General features: G+C 39.0%; 1 protein-coding gene across 1 annotated transcript in view; it reads right to left on the bottom strand.

The window, feature by feature from the left end:
- LOC122060992 (inorganic pyrophosphatase TTM2-like) overlaps positions 1 to 16349 on the bottom strand; it is a 28413-nt gene extending 12064 nt beyond the window's left edge. The window contains exons 1-6 of the mRNA XM_042624131.1: positions 16095 to 16349; positions 12271 to 12635; positions 8687 to 8801; positions 1404 to 1599; positions 1181 to 1294; positions 894 to 1067 (exon numbers count right to left, since the gene is read on the bottom strand). Coding sequence (XP_042480065.1) covers positions 894 to 1067; positions 1181 to 1294; positions 1404 to 1599; positions 8687 to 8801; positions 12271 to 12607 — 936 coding nt within the window. The 5' untranslated portion in view covers positions 12608 to 12635; positions 16095 to 16349. The remainder of the gene's footprint in view (positions 1 to 893; positions 1068 to 1180; positions 1295 to 1403; positions 1600 to 8686; positions 8802 to 12270; positions 12636 to 16094) is intronic.
- Between the last annotated feature and the right edge of the window lie 2955 nt (positions 16350 to 19304).

Raw genomic sequence — 19304 nt, 5'->3', positions numbered from 1 at the left:
GGCGGTGTTCCACTACTTGGAGGTGGTAGCGACAACTGAATCTGACATTCTCTGGCCGAAAGACCACATTCATTTCGTCGGATGAGGAGATGGGGTGGTGGATAGGAGTTTTTGGATGTCATAGGATGGGAAAAGTTGGAAATATGAAAAAAAAATATATCAAACATAGTTTTTGAAACATGAGGTATCCTAAACATTTGGCACCCCAAATGTAATTTACTCTTCTATTGTTTTTAGCATATAAATAGAAATGTAATTTCCTACAATTTTAGCAGTTGTTATATGGATTGAAGCTGTTTGACTGTGGCATTAGCACTTGATAGCCATGCGGCTGAATTTTTTTTCCACCATACTCTGTCATGATAATGTCTGATTTTCTCTTCTTTGCTACAAATAGGAATGTAATTCCATCCAAGTCATGGATGCTTAAAGATTTAAAGTGGAAAGTTCATCAAGACCCAAAGGCATCAAGAGTTGAACGCTGAACTTGGAAGGAAATCAAGTTGAAATCAAGCTCCCTGTTTGTATCTTAAAAGCCCTAATTAAGACACTAAAGACCTACAAACGTAGGCAAGTTGCTGAACCACTATAAAATTGCTCTGTCTCTCGCGAATTTTCTCTTTCCTTTACTAGCATTCATCTTGGTGTTTTGGGAAAAATTTTTAATTTACTCAACCCTTCCACATTACCCAACTCACCCCCTCTTGGATTGCCATTTGATCAACACATGAAACTTCAGGATCCATGCATATGTACCATATAATCTCTTGCTGGCCTATATAGACCAATATCGGAAATGTTTATTAATTATTTCTAAAAGAAGGATGAGTATTCTGGTGTGCAAACTTAAAACTTTGTTCTGACAAAGAAGCTCAAGCTTATGATTGACAAACCTCAAACATAAGATTGTACTTGCCATCTCTGTTCCGCATTCTGAGATATGATTGGCATGCTTCAGGATCTTCACCTGGTGGCAGAAGAAATATATCATAGGTCTCCTCCACAGTTTCTGTATGTTCTTCAGAAACAACAGCCTTGATTTGATCCAGAGTTGGAGTCCTTGGTGACTACAATAATAGAAAGCACTCAGTGCTTAATGAAGACAATAATAGAACTAATCAGTAAAGTGATTTTCACATGCTAGATGCATAATAGTTAATATAAAATTAATGGGAATAACCTTTAAAATGTAAGTAGGGTTCTGGAATCCTGTGAACGGGTTGAACTTGTTGATAATTTTTATATGTGCCGTTTGAAGATCTGGCTCAATAAAAGCCTTATACATTGGATATACCTGCGTAGAAATAGAAGCTTTAGATACCTAATCAAGAACTTTGGTAAGCCCAAAGAAAATCTAATATTTTCCAAAAGAAAAATATCTAACATGAGATTAGTAAAAGAACCGTTTCAGAGATTTGCTGAATTATTTCTTCTGGTTCTTGGCCAGCACGTTGTATATCTCGTAAGACACGTTTCACTAGGTCAAAGTGCACTCCACCTGTGACAGATACTCGAAGATCTAACGCAGGCCGCAGTCTTTCACTTAAAGCATATATTCCTTCAATAATCACAATGCGGGAGCTCGGGACTTCAACTGTCCTGCAGGGATATAAGAAAAATGAAATTAAAAGGTAGGTAGCTAATAAATGGATCCAAGACCAAGATATGTAATCAAATCCAAAGTTTAAAATGAAAATATTAAAAAGGAAAAACTTGAAAGAACTTATCACCAAAATACAAGCATTATCAGAAAAATACAATCACAAGGTATGAAATTCATAAACCTAATACAAGGGGAGGGGATTCTACGTCAAAAAGAAAGGAATGTTGCAGGTATATGAACTTATCTATACACAATAACAGAGACATTGATGGGTTTCTAAGCACACAGGATCACTGAGTAATAGAAATACAATGAAACCAGAATCGCGGTGAAGAAATAAGAGACCAGCTTGGCATTTCTCACTCGCTCTTGAGGTCCTCTCCAGATCCATCCAATCACATACTGATGATTTGCTCATCTCCCCCCTCCCCAAATGCAAAGCAATCAACCTCACCCATCTTGCTTCTTCCGATGATCTTATGATCTTCTATAAGCCTGATATTCGATTCATTGAAACCATTCTCTCCTCCCTCTGCCTCTTTGAATCCATCTCTCGCCTCCACATTAACCTTCTTAAATCCAACATCTTCCTCTCGGGACTCTCAGATGACACCAAAGCCCGCCTCCTTGACCTCACTAGTTTCTCCCTCGGTACCTTACGTGTCAAGTACTTGGGCCTCCCGCTCATCTCCCCGAGGGAGACTGCCCATCATTGCAACCCCATGTTGGACAAAATTCGCAAAAGGCTCCAACTTTGGAAAGGCAAGCTCCTCTCCTATGCAGGTCAGTTGGAGCTCATCAGATCTGTCCTCCAATCTTCTTACATATATTGGTTAGGCGTTTTTGCCCTTCCCAAGGCTACCATCAAGGCCATTGAGTCCCTCTTCTGCTCCTTCCTCTGGAAGGGCGAGAAATCCTCTAGATTCCTTCACCCCATCAGATGGTCCTCCGTTTGCCTCCCCAAAGCTGAGGGAGGGCTTGGTCTCAGAAGGATCAAAGATGCCAATGCTGCAAGTATTCTTAAACTCACTAGAAGATTGCTTCGATGGATAAACGTATCTGGGTCTCGAAGGGTTTACTCCTCCCTCCTCCGCAATGACTCCTTGTGGATGGCTCCGTTCTCCAAAGATGCCTCCTGGGTATGGAGGAAAATCCTCCAGGCTAGGCCCCTAGCCATCCAATTCATCCAGTATAAGATTGGTAATGGCCACTCCACTTCCCCTTGGCTTGACAACTGGCACCCCTCAGGCATTCTCTTTCTCCTTGTCGGTCCTCAGACGGTCTACTCTTCTGGCATTCCCAAAGAATATTTTGTTTTGTTTCCTCCATCATAGCAACTGATTCTTGGCTCATGCCATCCCCCCTTCCCCCTCTTCTCCTAGAGATGATAGTGTGATCTGGAACCTCTCCCCCTCTAGATTCTTCTTCTCCTCCTCTGCTTGGCAGCTTGTCCACTCCCTTGGAACTCATTACCTCTGGCACAAAATTATCTAGTTCAAATTCCATATCCCCCCATCACAGTTTCACCATTTGGAGAGCCCTCTCCAACTGTCTCCCGACGCAAGCCTTCCTCATCCACCGTCACATTCCTGTGCCCCCCCCTTGCTAACTCTGCTGGAATGGCTTAGAAAATACCAATCACCTCTTCTTTGAATGCCCCTTCCCTTCGGTTTGGAAAAAAGTCCTAGCCCTTTTTTGGCCTTCCAGAAGATCCTCCCTCCCCTTTCTCGGGATTGGATTTGGGTTGACATGACCTTTGCTGGTAAGACCATCTGTGACATTGCCGGCAAACTTGCTTTCGGAGCGGCCATAAGCCACATATGGCTGGAGCGTAATCTTTGTAGATGGATTTTCAACTCTAGGTCTTTTGACAAGATTTGGAACGCCAACTACTTTAAGGTCACCTCCAAACTTGCCCTTATACTTCTCAATTCAATTACCAAGTCCCCTAGGAACAATCACATTGTCTCCTCTTTGGGCCTCCCTCATTCTCTGTTGTCTCCCCCCTCCTCCCCCCCCCCCAAATTCTGTAACACCCCCCTTTTCTTATCTTTTCTTTCTTTGCCCTTAGGGGTTGTATATCCCCCCCTCTTTTCTCTTTCCTCGGTAATGAATTTCTTATTCACCCAAAAAAATAAGAGACCAGCCTTAGGAAAGTTTTAATAAGTTGAAATCAGAACTCAAATAGAAGCAACATTCTGGAATCTGGTCAACAACAACAAAGCCTTTTTACCAACTAAATAGGGTCAGATACATGGATCCATGACAGTGCAAGATAAAAGCAAAGGAAAGAAAGGAGAATGGGGTTGGATCATGGATCCGTGACATTGCAAGATAAAAGCAAAGGAAAGAAAGGAGAAAATAAAAAGAAAGAGACATAGCAAAGCAACATCTCCAGGACATCCCACCTGAATGCGATCGGCAACATGGATCTTTGCCCTCCAAACAGCTCTTGATGTCATACTAGGATCTAGACCGAGCTGTTGCATGTCTTTCCCATTACCAACTCTTTAATGGTGAATTTAGGCCTATCCCTCGCCCTATTAGCTCCTCCATCTAGATCTGATCACTCCTCCTTACAGGAGCATTCAAAGGTCTATGTTGAACACATCCAAAACACGTTAAGCGACATTCTCTGAGCATGTCCTGAATCGGAGGAACTCCCAAATCAGCTCTAATACGTTCATTTCTCACCCTATCCCTTCCTAGTTTTGCCGCACATCCATCTCAACATCCTCATCTCTGCTACACTCAACTTATCCATGTTACGCTTCTTGGCTGCCCAACATTCCACCCCATACACCATAGCCCGTCTTATGACTGTTCTATAGAATTTTCCTTTAAGCTTTAGGGGTATACATCAATCACACAACACTTCAAATGCACCTCTCCACTTCGTCTATCCTACTTCAATTCCAGGAGACATCACTGTCTATCTCACCATCTTTGTTAAAGATTGACTCCAAATATCTAAAATGAACACTTTGTGGGATCACTCTTTCCTCAAGTTTCATCACATTGTTATCCGTCCTTGAGTGGCTGAAGTTACACACTATATACTCCGTCTTTGTTTTATTTATCTTAAGACCCCTAGATTCTAGGGTAAATCTCCATAACTCTAACCTTTGGTTGATCTTTGCCACTGTCTCAGCCATAAGCCCAATATCATTGACGAAGAGCATACACCATGGAACCTCCCCTTGAATATTCTTGATTAAATCATCCATGATAAGTGTAAATAGATAAGGACTTAAAGCAAATCCCTAGTGTCACCCAACAATGATTGGGAACTCATTGCCTTGACTCCCATGGTTCTCACACTCGTCACCACGCCCTCATATATGTCTTTGATAATATCTACAAATTTACTTAGCAACCCTTTCTTCTCCAAAACATGCCAGATGAGCTCTCCAGGGACTCTGTCATAGGCCCTTTTTACGTTAATGAAGATCATATGGAGATCTTTTTTGTAGGTTCTTGACCATTCCATAAGCCTCCTAAAAAGGTAAATCGCTTCCGTCGTGGATCTCTCAGGCATAAAACCAAATTGTTTCGTTGATATACTAGTTTCTCTTCTTAGGTGCACTTCGATAACCTTCTCCCATAATTTCATGGTATGACTCATAGCTTTATGCCTCTATAGTTATTGCAACTCTGAACATCGCCTTTATTTTTTGTAGATTGGGGGACAATAATACTTCTCATCCATACATCAGGGATCCTTCTCGTACTCATAATCTTGTTAAACAACTTGGTAAGCCAGGAAATCCCGCATAGTCCCAAACTCTTCCCCACTTCAACTGGGACCTTATATGGGCCTTGTGTCTTACCTACTTTCACCTTTCTTAGGCTTCTTTAACCTCGGACACTCTATCTTCCGTACTTATCTATGAAGCAGGTTGTCAAGTTTATACTTACCCCACTACTCATACTTGAGCTATCTCCATTCAATCATCCGCACAAATACTCACCCCATCTCCTATTAATATCTTCATCATTAGCAAGCACTCTACCATCATCACTTTTAATACACCAAAGATGATCAAGATCTCTACTCTTTTTTCCCGTATTTTAGCTATCTTATAGATAGCATTTTCCCCTTCCTTGGTATCCGGATTGTTTTAAAAGTCATTTTATTTCTTCGCTCGAGCTTTTCCCACAATCTTCTTAGCCTCATTTCTGGCAGCCTTATATCTCTCTTTATTTTACACCTCCCCAGACCTTTGCCAAACCTTAAAGTTATCCTTCTTGATGGCTGCTTGTACTTCCTCATCCCACCACCAATTCTCTCTAGGTGCCAACCGAGTATCCTTAGCCATCCCTAGTACCTCTTTCACAGCTTTTTTAATGCAATCCGTCATATCCGTCCACATAGTGTTGGTGTCTCCTTCAAACTCCCACTTCCGTTGCTTCACCACTTTATCTGCGAAAGACCCAACTGAATCACCTTTCAATCTCCACCACCTTACCTTAGGGCAAACAGATCTACTAAGCTTACGATTTGGAAAACTGAGGCACATATCCAAGACCAGTAGTCTATGCTGTGTTGTCAAGCTCTCTCCAGGTATAACCTTGCAATCCCTACACAACACTGTCAAACCTTCTGGACAATGGTAGGAAATAGGGAGGGGAATAACATTTAGATCCAATGGTCTGATCTGAAACTATGATAACGACTACTAGGATAGGATACTAAAATTGGTTCTAAATAGAATATTGATCTCAGGTTATGATGCATCAAAACAGTATTAAAGGATCAAAGGTATGTCTTGATAAGATTTCAATCTGAAACCATAACTGAAGATAGAAACCGGACCTGAGAATTCCAGCAAGTTGAGTAGCAATAGGACTCAAAACACAACCAAGATCAGAGTTTGCAACAGTAGGAATGTCAAGAATGAAATATGATTGTTAATTATGAAGCTTGATTTGAAAACCAGATGAAATCTATCAGAAAACAGAAAATTCTAGCAACTAGAATATGAATAAGAATTGGACAGAAAACCAAAAACTACTATCTGAATCAATGACAGACAGGCTAGAAGAATGGTAGAATAGAAGAAAGATATGGACGAAGCATCCCACCACCTGGAACTAGGCTAAAATCCCATCATCTGACCTTAGCATCACACCAATGATTAGTTGCATTTCACAGCTGAAGATTATGCATCCACTCTCTCCGACTTGAAATCATTCGTCTCCAACAAATGGATTAGGGACATGTAGTGCGCATACAATTCCGGGGCTGAGCCACTTGAAATCATCAACATTATCCGCATGCAATCAGTTCTTGGACAACTTTGATAAGAAAGGAATGGTAACCAACTCCCTTCCGAGTGAGAGCATACTTGTTGTCAACCACATCCTCAACCATCATCTTCAACAGGTGTAGCAAACTGGGGCCATCATAAGGTATGTTCGGTATCTCCTTCATCTGAGTGGTGACCCAAATAGGCCGAATTGCTTATGGTCACATCAGCCAAGTCTATTGTCTTCATACATCTTTTGGAAGCTCTCAGCCAATCGGTTGAAAGATTCCAGCAGACTAACCATATCTGAAGTTCTTGGCTTACTGCTAATCATAGCATATTGATGGGTTTCTAGTCACATAGGGTCACTAAGTAATGGAAACACAAAGACACCAGAATCACAGTGACGAAATAACAGACCAGATTCAAGAAAGTTTTAATAACTTAAATAAGAAACTCAGATGGATGCAAAACTCCAGTTGAAAGGATGAAATAGGGAGGGGAATAACTCCTCACAAATTTGGTTCAGATCCAATGATCGGTTCAGAAACAACAATAGTATCTTACTAGGGATAGATACTCAAATCTCAGGTTATAATGGGATCAAAATTGTATTGAGGGAATCACCCAACACAGAATCAATTATTATCAGTATCTTTATCAGGATGAAACAAAATATGAAACAATGAACAAAAATAAAAACCAAATCTGAGAATTCCAAAGAGCTGAGTAGCAATAGAACTCTATCAAAACATATTCAAGATCAGATTTTGCAACCGTAGGAATGACTAGAATGAAATCCGATTGACAATTATGAAGCTCGATTGAAACCTCAGATGTAAACAATGAGAAACAGAATTTGAGCAACTATAATATGAATAGGCACTGGACAGAAAACTATAAAGTACTAACCTGAATAAATGATAGATAGGCTAGAAGAATGGAGGAACAAAAAAAACAGATATGGACCAAGCATCCCACCTGGAACTAGGCTAACATCTCATCTCATCTCATCATGATCACCCAACCTCAGCATCACACCAAGAAGTAGTTGCATCTCACAATTGAAAAATCTGAATCCCACAGAACAAAGAATGCAAAGCCAGATTTCAAATAACAGAAAAATCGTGGGGAGGCAATTTCCCCACTTCTTTATTTATAAAATAGTGTAAGCTGTTTCAGATTAGCCATAGGGTAGTATATAGCCAATAGAATAAAAAAAAATCTTATAAATAATGAAGTAAAATAATAACAAAACAACTAGCAATAGAACTCCTAAGTCATTAAGAAGAAGAGAAGTTGTATTTAGACTGAAACTCTTTATTAAATAAAGAAAAAAGACACCAAATAAAACTGGAACTTATAAATCCTATTCCACTTCATACAATTAAAAAAATGAAGACATAAAAGGATAAAACTGTATCAAAAGTGTGACCTAGAATAGAGCTGATTGGAGGGCAAGGATCGATGTAACTGACCCCAATTGTTGGGATAAGGCTGAGTTGTTGTTGTTGTTGTATAAAAAAATAAAGCTACTAAATAAGTACCCACGATTGGGTGCACAATGATCAGTTAAAACTGCAAGGCTGAGTTACTAAGCCAGGTTCTTCCTCCTCCTTTGGTACTTTTGGGAGTGTCTTCCTTGATGCTGATCAGCATCAGACATAATTATGCTTATGTAATGGACAATGAACTTCAAGGAAAAAGAATCATTAGGAAGCAGAAGAATCCAAGAAAATGCACAAAGTCCTAGCATTGGTTGACAAGTATAAGAATGAATTATGCACTCATCGTTCAAGTATTATTTGAATAATCAAACAATGAGAAATCCAACCTGTATCCTATGCGGCTGCTAGACTTGAAATCATATATCGGCACCTGGACAGCCTTTCCTTCTTTAAGACCATGGATGTTCTCAAGCAATGTATCATAGTCCGTCAGGCGAGGGTCTGGTACATAAAATGAAAAGCATTAGAGTTTTGAGGTATTATGCCCCCACTTTGTCACCATTCATCCACCTTAATAAACAATTTGAAGTTTCCTAGTAAATACCAATATCAAAATGCAAATCAAGCTACCGGATTTATATTCAGGATTTCCATATTAGAATTGTGCAGCATCAAATGAAGGTACACAAACAAGCTTACTTTCCATTACACAGTTGATGAGATCTTTTAGATAGTGGACTGCCAGATATATGTGGATTCATACAATCCTTAGAATATTACAAATCCAAAACTTTGCAATTTTAAAACCGACACATCAGCATGGCCCTAGAGAAGGTTATCCACATTATCAGTTTCTTCTAACACATCACTTGCTTGGAGATAAAAGAAAAACCCATCGATTTGCTACACCCAGAAAGGAATGACAAAAAATATGGTAGACAATAGACATAGTGCTTCAGAGCACAAGTAGGTAGTCATCAATCATCATAGAGGGAGGAAAAAAAATATAAACATCACTGTCATCATCCAAGCCATATCCAATAGTTTGGTACTGGTTTAGAAATCCTGTTCTATCCTTGTAACCTGTTGGAAACATCAGTGATGTAGGAATTTACCTAGAAACTGATGGCATATACAGTACCTAGTTTATCCAGGGAAATGCATGTTGATGAGAAACACAGAGAAGTGAGTTTGCTTAAGCATCCAATACCCAATCAGAAACCATTCTAAACTAAAGCTTATCCAAGAGGTGAAGTCGTATTAAAGGTCAAGAATGCATAGGGTACCTAGTCAAAGATAATTGTCTCTATTTGTATCCAGATAATCTATAAACCCACTTACCCAGATGCATTATGAAGCTATTCGTTTCTCCCATTTCTCACCGGCATTCACCCCCTTCTCAGGCAATGGCGGCATGCCAGGTAAGTATACCATGACCCTGACTCACCCTCTCTCTCTCTCTCGTGATCCAGGATCCCCCCCCTTAGATTCTCTCGACCACTCTTGCCTGATCATCGATCTCCCTCGGTACTCCTGCCCCTCTCAGACCCTCACCCCTGAAACATATCTCCCTTTCTTCTCTCGACCTCGCTCTCTCCGGATCCCCAATCTCCCTTAGATTCTCAAAACCTTCTCACGACCCCTCTAACCTGCTCAACGATCTCACTCTGCTTCTCCTGCTCCTCTCTCGGATCCTCATCCCTGAAAAATATTTCGCTCCTAGATTTTCTCCCCTCACTCTACGCCTTATCTCTTTGTCCCACCGTCTTTCTCTCTACCCTGCTAACTAATCTACCCCTTATCCCAATTTGCACTCTGCCCCCACGATTCTCTCCCTACCCTGATTTCTCTTTGTGCACACCTCTGTCCTTAGCTCTCCTCCCACAACTCGATCCACGATTCTTGCTATATGCAATCTCCTCCAACTAGGGCCCTTGCATATGAACATCCTATCTGACCCTCTCTACCCCTTGATTTCCCCCATCTCTAACCTAACATCTTGCTACACCCGATCCTTGCCCCACTACACCACGATTCTCTCCCTTCCCTCGATTATCTCTTTGCACTCCCCCCTCCTATTGCACAAATAGCGCAACCCTCTCTCTCCTCCTCTCTCCTCTCCAGCTAACAACCTATCAGAACCTGAAGAAAAAAAAAACAAAAAAAGGCCTCCCAGCAACCTACCAATCCTGTAAAAAATTGTGCTGACCTGGTACCACCTCACCACCGCCGCCGCTAACACACATTTATCATCAAATTGTGTTGGGTACTCCGACAGTGCGCTATATGGCATTCATGCCATCGCATTAGTATTACTATCCTTGCACAATGCTGAACACCACGGTATCCAAGTGATTTGGGTTGTAAGGGACACCTCCTATACTCTCCTCTTTATTTGCCTAGTCTTTGGGTGTTTATTTATTTACCTGCAGTTGACCATGCATTCATTCCCTGCCAAGCTTTAGTTCATTTTGTTGGAACTCTTGTATTCGCATCTAATAGTACATTTGTTTGGGTCTAATTGTTTTGTATGCTTTGCTGTAGTTGAGTAGTGTTTTTTATATGTCATGTGCACTAGACGTTTCCTATATTCACTACTTTATATAATACTCTCGTTTACATGACCATCATCACTTGTGTTGCTCTTTGCACTGCATCTCTTTACATTGCGTGGTACAAACTGCTCTTGTACCTATAATTTTGGCTGATACACCTGGATACCTGAACATTTTTATTTGTTAGGATTGTTTGCATTGCTCTATCATCCCTGCACTACGTACTACTTTGTTTTAATTGAGTATGCACCTTGTCTTTGTGTGAAAAGTGAAGTGCCCTTTTATCTCTGTCCCCTTGTGTTTATACTTATCTATTATAGTTCTATTTTCTTATAATAGTGTGTAAGGTGGGTCGCCAGCACTATAATATATATCGCCAATCTCCTTTGCATGGATCCTTTTGTTTTTTGTGCCTCTTTCCTCTTATTCTCATCTTTCTCTTCTCATCCTTCACCTTCCTATCTCTCCCCTCTTCTGTTTGGAATTTTACGATTTTGTTTTGTATGGATCTAGGTAGCCGACCCCATTAAGTTGGGATAAAGTTGAGCTTATTGCTGTTGTTGTGAAGAGTATGCGAAAGTGAAAGTATAACAGTGCAGAATAGTGAAGAAATTTGGAAGAAAATGACATATTTACCCACACTGTTGCAATAAGAAATTGCATGAGAATGAGTGGGACCCATAAATTTTAAGGTTTAATACACTATCTTCCAAAATGCCACCATTTTGGTCGGATTTTTCAATCCTTATTTGGAGAACGAGAAAAATGGGTAGGAAAAGATCTATTCCCAAGGCCATAATGTTCTCAAACAACTAAACAACAAGAAAGTATGGAAAAGTAGTCAAAAATTGAATTGCCACACTATCTAGACAACCAACACAGACAAGGAATTTTATTATGCTTAACAATCAACCTTGATTTCCTTTCTGCACCAATGCACAACAAATCCTTGGAAAATCTATAAACCGAGGATTTAAATTTTTTTTTTTTCTTTTAATTAACGAAACTTTTCATATCAGTTTTAAAGGTACCAAATAACTCTAGGCACACATCAAGAGATCCATTTTGGTGAGGTTCTCACAACAGATGTCTACCACGAACAACACCACTAGGGATTCCATTTCCAACATAACCACTAACGATTTTTTTACTTTCTCAACTCACTTCAGTCATCAACTACTATAGAATCTTTGCAGAAAGGCATGCAACCACTTGAAACAAAATGGGTACATCCAGGGAAATATATAAGTTTCACAAGAAATCTACATGGAAAAAATTAAGAAGAAAGTTGTCCACAAGATAAGAATGCTTACAAGAAACAAGTTCTAGTTCAAAAGTTCTAAGCAGCAATTTATCAAACTCTCTCCAGAAAGCAAGCCAAAAAGCAGAATGACAAATAAACATAAAAATATTACCATCAAAGTTGCCATCAATAATTCGACTGGCATCATTGTAGTTGTCCATCGATATGACAGCGATGCTAGGCATAAAATTGAGTACCTTTTCAGTAAATACAGTTTTCCCAGCCCCAGAGGGACCTGCTACCGCGACAAATATTATCCCATCATTCTTTTGGGCCAACAACTGGCAAGCACGAATTACTATAAAAAAACCCTTCTCAAATGACAGCGCATCTGGGATTGCGGCAATCTCGTACCGATCAGAGTCTTTTCGTTTTACCAACTGGACTTGATCTCTTAAGAGACCCGGTTTCCTATGAAGTGATTCTGCACCAGAATTATCTTGCGCCATTCGAAACCTGAAGATATGTCGTGTTTCCCTGCAAAGGAGGAAAGACAGTGAAAACAAAATTAAAAGTCAAAAGCAGTCAAATGAAAGATCTCAATAGGATAAGACCGTCTTCCCACTCTATGCAACAAGAACCTTAATTTTCTGAAGTTTTCTGTAACGCAAATGTGTCGCACTCACATTGATGTATATAGTTTTAGTAACCAGCAATGTTGCACTCTGACACCCATGCATGCCCAGCTAGTTAAGTAAGTGAAAGAGATAAGCAATTCAAGGTTAAGCATCTTTCTGCGTATATTATGAAATATGTACAATTAAGGCAAGAAGAAAACCCTGAGGTTCTCTGTCAGGGAATAGATGGATATCACTATTCACTACAATATATGTCATTGAAACATTCAACCCACAGAAAAAAAGTGACAATGAGAACTCTCTAATCAGTTCTATTAGTTTTTGGTGAGTCAATTGGGAGTGTATTCCCAATCTCATGGTTGCAGACTTTGATGTAGATAAGTCACTTGGGCTTATTTTATTGCAAATAAGCCTTGGGTTGTGTTATGTATGTGTTAGGCCTTTGATCCCATGGGTTTTCTTTGAAATGGACCACTTTAATAGGCTTAAAATATGGGTAGAAAGTAGGAAAACGAGATTTTATTCATTAGTTCAATTAGTTATTATTTAATTCAATAAAGGCCCATTAGGCCATTAGTTGGTTGTAAAGTCCTATATGGACTATTAGTTAGTTAGTCTTACTCCATGTTGGAGTTATAAAGTCAAGTCCTAGTCCTATTTTGAATTCCTAGTTTTAGTAGGAGTGTCTAGTCCTATTGGGAAACTAGCTCCTAGTTGTAGTAGGAGTGTCTACTCATATTGGGAAACTAGCTCCTAGTATGAGTATGATTGTAAGCTTCCCCTCTATAAATAGAGAGACATATGTTCCATTATTGGACAGATTTGAATGAAAGAAAGTTTGCATTTATGAAAGAAAATTTGCAACTAAATGCTTAGAGCAGCTGAGATAGCTGTGGGTGAGAAGCCCAAGCTGAGATAGCCACTTCCTTTATTCTCTTTCACCCTTCTCAACCCCCCATCTGTTTTATTCTTCTTTTTCATTTTTTTTGTTGTAACATTCAAGAGGTATAGTTCAAAATTTGATAAAAGTCTCCAGAAATCAGAACCGATCAGCAATCCTAGTGGGAATAGGAGAGAGATCGATCTCCTCTCTTTCTCTCTTCTGTACTCAGTCAGGTCATCAATCAGGGTATTCTAGGCCTCATAAGGGTCCCACGATCCTTACCTAATCACTGTTGGAAGCATTCAGCTGTTGTTCTTGAAGGTTCTTCTCAGTTTTCTGTCCTAGGTCAGAAAATCAAGAAAGCTTGTAACTTCACAACCAGCCGTCAGAATCCTCTCAACTTTGGGGGTTTTTGTATCCTCCCTAGGGACTATCTACGCCCAAAAGTGTAATTCAATCAGACTCCTACAGCCCTGGCCACACCTCTCTCTCTCCAGCTCTATAACAAGTCTTTCTCTCTCCTATCGGGTTGGGTTTTTGGCTGGTTTTGCTCCTATATGGGTATTGTATCCTTGGGTATTTATTTGATGGTATTATTTCTTTGTTTCTTACTCTTATTTGTATTGTTTGGGGTTATAAACTGCAGAGTTAGTTACTTGTAATCTACTCCTGCATTAGACTTGCAGTACAAATGTTGGCTAATTAAGTTCCAAATTCAATTCCAAACAAATCAAATCTTTGTTGACTTTCTTAAGAAGTTTGTTACTTTTCAAGTAAACAAGTCATCAAGCATGACACAGTGCAGCTAATAAAGGTATTAACATTCACACAACATAGTGGTTCAGAAAGAAACGGCAGGTTGAGAGAAAGGCAACTCAATCAACACAAATAAAACTCCTTGGACCCAATGGAGAATTGAGAAAGGAAAAGAAAATGCCAACCGGATTCCTCCCCCACTCCCAACCCAAAAGTAGAAAACTTCATGACCATTGGTGCATTGCAAGACAACCACTAGAGCCAGAAATACAAAAATGACAGCAAACCAAAAGCACCTTACAGATAGCTAACCAAAAATAACTCCACCCACAAGAAACTTCAATTCATGCAACACCATCGCTGGTAGATTTGATGGTTTGCTAGCAGCAGCATACAGATTTTCATTCATACTCACTTCTTAGGAACACATGATAGTGGAGATGTAAGATCACTTTCAATATTAGCTTAGTAATGGGCTTGGAACTTATTGGTCCAGGATATAGTCTCTACGGTGAACTGTTCATTTCATTTTTATAAACAAATCATGCCATCATCCTTGAATATGAAGGCAGTCAGACGGTTCAAAATTTAAATTGATAATGCATCACTGTTTCAGATGTTTGTCACCATTCCCAGCTTCATAAAGGGGAAGCACTCAAGTTATGCTAGCAATTCCAGAACCCAAATTTTCTCAACAACAACACAACTCAGCCTTATCCCAACTAAATGGGGTCGGCTACATGGATCCATGAGAGGAAAAAAGAGAGAAAATAAACAAAGCAAAGTAACACCTCTAGGAAGTCCCACCAAACAGCTCTGTTTCATGTCATGGTAGGGTCCAGAACCCAAACTTTCTATCAACACATAAAGAAGAAAGCAGAAAATAACAGCAATGCAGTCCCAGAATTGCCAAGGGCTACACAACAAAGATACTGTGGATCACCCAGAGTATCAAGGTAACTCTTCGGCTCTGCTCTCAATGGACTGCTGCTGGTCAGGTTGGACTTAGAGGTGCTTTGTTGTTAATAAGCCACAAAACCAGATCTCCAAAATGGTAGTTAACATTTCACACAACAAGGCACCATTTGGTTTCTTCCCTGTATACATTTCTAATATCAATAATTGCTCCTAGTGAACGTATCCAAGTAATGTAACCAGTAGAGTCTAAATATCCACGTTATGATAAGATCCAACAGGTACTGACCGTTCACCATAAAGTAGATTCATGTACAAATATCAAAAGGAAACAACATTGTACATCCGAAATTAACACAAACAGAAAATCCTATCTTTGTTCTATGAACTTATGCAGTTTCCAAATACTGAAATTAAAAAAACAAAAAAAAAATCATATTGTTTTCACACCCATATGAGACAAAAATGTACGCACAAAAGCAACACAATAAGACTTAATTACAAAAACTAAAGTTATTTCTCGCACCAAAACCAAAGAAACTTATCGTGCACAGACACGAAAGGAATCAAGTACAGAAAATCAATACCAAGAAAAGTAATGGGCATAAACACTTTCAGACGTATCTGTTCTTCAAAAAATTACAAAATTCGGATCTAGTATCACCCAATCGAGCTTTATATCAACAGAAAAAAAGAACAAGAAAAAAAAAAAAGAAGATTAACAAGAATGTAAAATGACAGAAGAACTGATCCAGAAGAGAAAAATGATCAGAATCATATCGATATGATGACGACGACACTAACCAACTCTGAAGAAGCGGAAAGAAGAGATCGCCTGAGCTCTTTCGGGGATTTCTTTCTCTCTCTCTCTGTCTCTATGTTTTGTAATATTTGAATGAATATAATGAAGATTGAAGAGTGATTTTTGGGGGGTTGATTTATACTGGCAGTTAGGATTATGGAGAGTTTCGTTGTGTAGAGTTCAAACAACACTTAGGAGTTAGGACTGGGGAAAAGGAAGAAGGACCCAGACTAGTGGAGAAAGCGAGAGGGACATAGAGAGAGAAGGGTTTTGCATTAAATATATATATTTTTTCCTGATATATACACCCTTTTTAGTTTTTACTTGTTTTCAAAGTCTCAGCTCAAAGGCCGGTCACAACTCACTAGTCAACAATAGGCAATATTCTCAAGGATGAGAGTGAAGGATTGGGGAATGGGGAGAATGAGACAGGGACCAGGGATGTGGACCAGAATTGGGTCCAGCCTCTGGGCTATTCAATTTCAATCGGTTTATAAATCGGTTCAAGATATTAATAAAAACGGCAGAATGTTTTCTGTTTGGTAGCATGCCATATGTGCTGCCGTGCTGGACCTTTGTGTTTATCTATCTCATCTCCATTGTAATGACATCTCTATCCCTTTTAATTGTATCAAATGAGGGTTGTAAGTGGGTGTTTCCTGTCGATGTAGAGCATACTCCTAGAAAATACTCTCCCAATTAAAAATTTTAAAATTTTAAAATGAGACACATGATGTGATCAACTAAACATGTAGATTGCAGATTTGTGCATAACATCCATCAAATCTATTACTAAAATTAATCTAGGGGGAAAAAATAAACAATCTAGTTTAGCCCATGGAATTTTCCAAATTTTGAATAATGATTCTGTAGACTATATTTTGGCTGAGTGCATAGATCAGCCAAAAAATTGGTCTAATTATGTATAAATTCATTTGGTGAATTATATTATAAATGTTTTTAAAAAAAAATGGTACAAATGGTACTCATCAAATCAAAAAGAATAATTGCACATTGCAAGATTTTCTTATTTTTGGATAAAACAGGCAATACCTTGTAGATAAGAAAAACTATAATGGTCAAAATACAAGGCATTAGCCGCAATGAGGAGAATAGAATCTAAAAAAAGAAAGAAATACAATCCAGAGAGGCATAAGAAGAAAAGGCCATTTGCAATTGAGTTTTTTTTTTTTTTTTTTTTTTTTTTTTTTTTTTTTTTGAAGGACAAGTATCCATGTCTTTGGCCTACTAGCAAGCAATTTGCAATTGAACATTCTCAAAATATGAAGATAAAGTTTGGCAGTCAAACATAACAGCTCTGATTCTCCATGGGGGGCTGGTTTTTTAATACAAAATATTAAACATCAATAATGAATCACTTTCAAGATGACAAAGTGGAATTGTTGCTAATGCAATCATGCCAGCCTTTTACTGTTTCTGTGGGATCCCTCTTTGCTGTGGTGGCAGAGGCTTTGGCTGCTAGTGAGTCGTGACTCCTCCACTCTTGCACAAGGTTTTAAAACTTCGAATCGATTTTAGCCTTCTACGATACGAATTAGGATAGTATTTGTTGAAATCGAATTGGATCAGTTGGATTTATCCTCTCTTTTTTTTTTTTTTTTCCTTTTTTTTTTTTTTTTTTGGACCATTTTACCCTTATATCTTTTCAGCGGATTGATATAAATTGAATAGGTATTGAGGACCGATCTTAGCTGTTATCAATTCGTTCAGGATGATCCTGAACAATCCAATAATAACCACGACAACAACTTTCTCCTAACTAAATGGGGTCAGACTTATGGAGATTGTTGGTGTACGATGTCTTATATTCTGTCATAGTTTAATCTAGGGAGTACTGATGCAGGCGCCTCGACAGGGAGGACGACGGTCCCGTTAACTGGTTAGCGGGCCGTGGGGGTTGTAAGGGGAGCAGGAGGCCCCGTGCATAGCGGGGGCATTTGAATTTTTTATTTGAGGGCAATTTTATATTTTTTGGATTAAGGTTTTTTCGCTATATATTTATAGTGAGTCTTTCTTTTCTCTATAATGCAAACAATACTGAGAGGTGTGAGGACGAGTGTTGTAACTCTATTCTCCATTGATAGTGAAGCAGGATCTCATCTTGTCAGGGACGTAGGCCATTTTGCCGAACCTCGTAAACCTGTGTGCATTGGTTGTTCTTGTTTTTCCATTATCTTCTGCATCGTTTTAGGATTGCCTTTCTACAGAGCTTCCATACATGAACCATCCACATCATGGTTTAAGATGCTAGAATCGATCTTGGAATCATAAAGGATTAATATCAATTTGATCCTAATCTGAATTATCCTATATCAGTCTGCACCAAACAGAATTACTCTCATTGTTATTGAAAAACCATTTTTTTTTTTACTTTATTATTGACTATATTTGGCTGTTACGCTTCAGACCTTCGTTTTTTCTCTAAAACAATCATTGTTATTAAGAAAAAATAGAAGAAAAAAAAAATTCAGAGAAGAAGAAAAAACCACCACAGGTCCTGAGCAATAAAGATAAGGACACCTTACCTTCGGCATTGCCTTCAACAGGTAATCTTATCTTTCAATAGTAAAATCTGAATCTTGATCCAGCAGTGCCATTGACAAGAAGATCCTCTCCGATTATTATTGATGAGACGTCCATTTTGGCTCCTAGCTTTTAGTCTAACACCATTCCTTGCTTCCCAATAAAGCTAAAGTAGAAAGAGAGGTGCTAGCTATTGCTGGTCTAGGGCGACATAAATCTTCCTATTTCTCACTCGGATATATAACCTTTGACATATGACTGGTGAATCAAACTAACGTCTTTTCTCTCGAACAAAGATATCCCTTGAAACCATAAGGATCAGATAATGTACTCATGGTGTTACATTAAATAAGTAGCACCACCCACATTTATCCAGCTATTAGATCTATTGGGCCCCACAATCATAATGATCATATGGTTATGAAGCATCATGGCCCATTTACACAAATGTAAAAATATTGAAGGGTGAACTTGGCATAGACAATATGATCCTAATAAAGGGGTTAGAAATGTTGTTTAGAAAACTTGGAATAATGCCTTCAATTCAACAGAAGAGTTGATGATGGACATAATTACTATAAACCAAACCATAATCTCAGCCCTCACATTTTACCTTTGTTCACATCACTTCGATTGTATTGCCATGCAATCATAACGAGTAGCTAAAA

The sequence above is a fragment of the Macadamia integrifolia genome, chromosome 14 (assembly GCF_013358625.1).
Source record: "Macadamia integrifolia cultivar HAES 741 chromosome 14, SCU_Mint_v3, whole genome shotgun sequence".
NCBI classification, from domain to species: domain Eukaryota; kingdom Viridiplantae; phylum Streptophyta; class Magnoliopsida; order Proteales; family Proteaceae; genus Macadamia; species Macadamia integrifolia.
The sequence above is the reverse complement of the archived record's forward strand: the minus strand, read 5'-3'. Positions and strand labels throughout refer to the sequence as shown.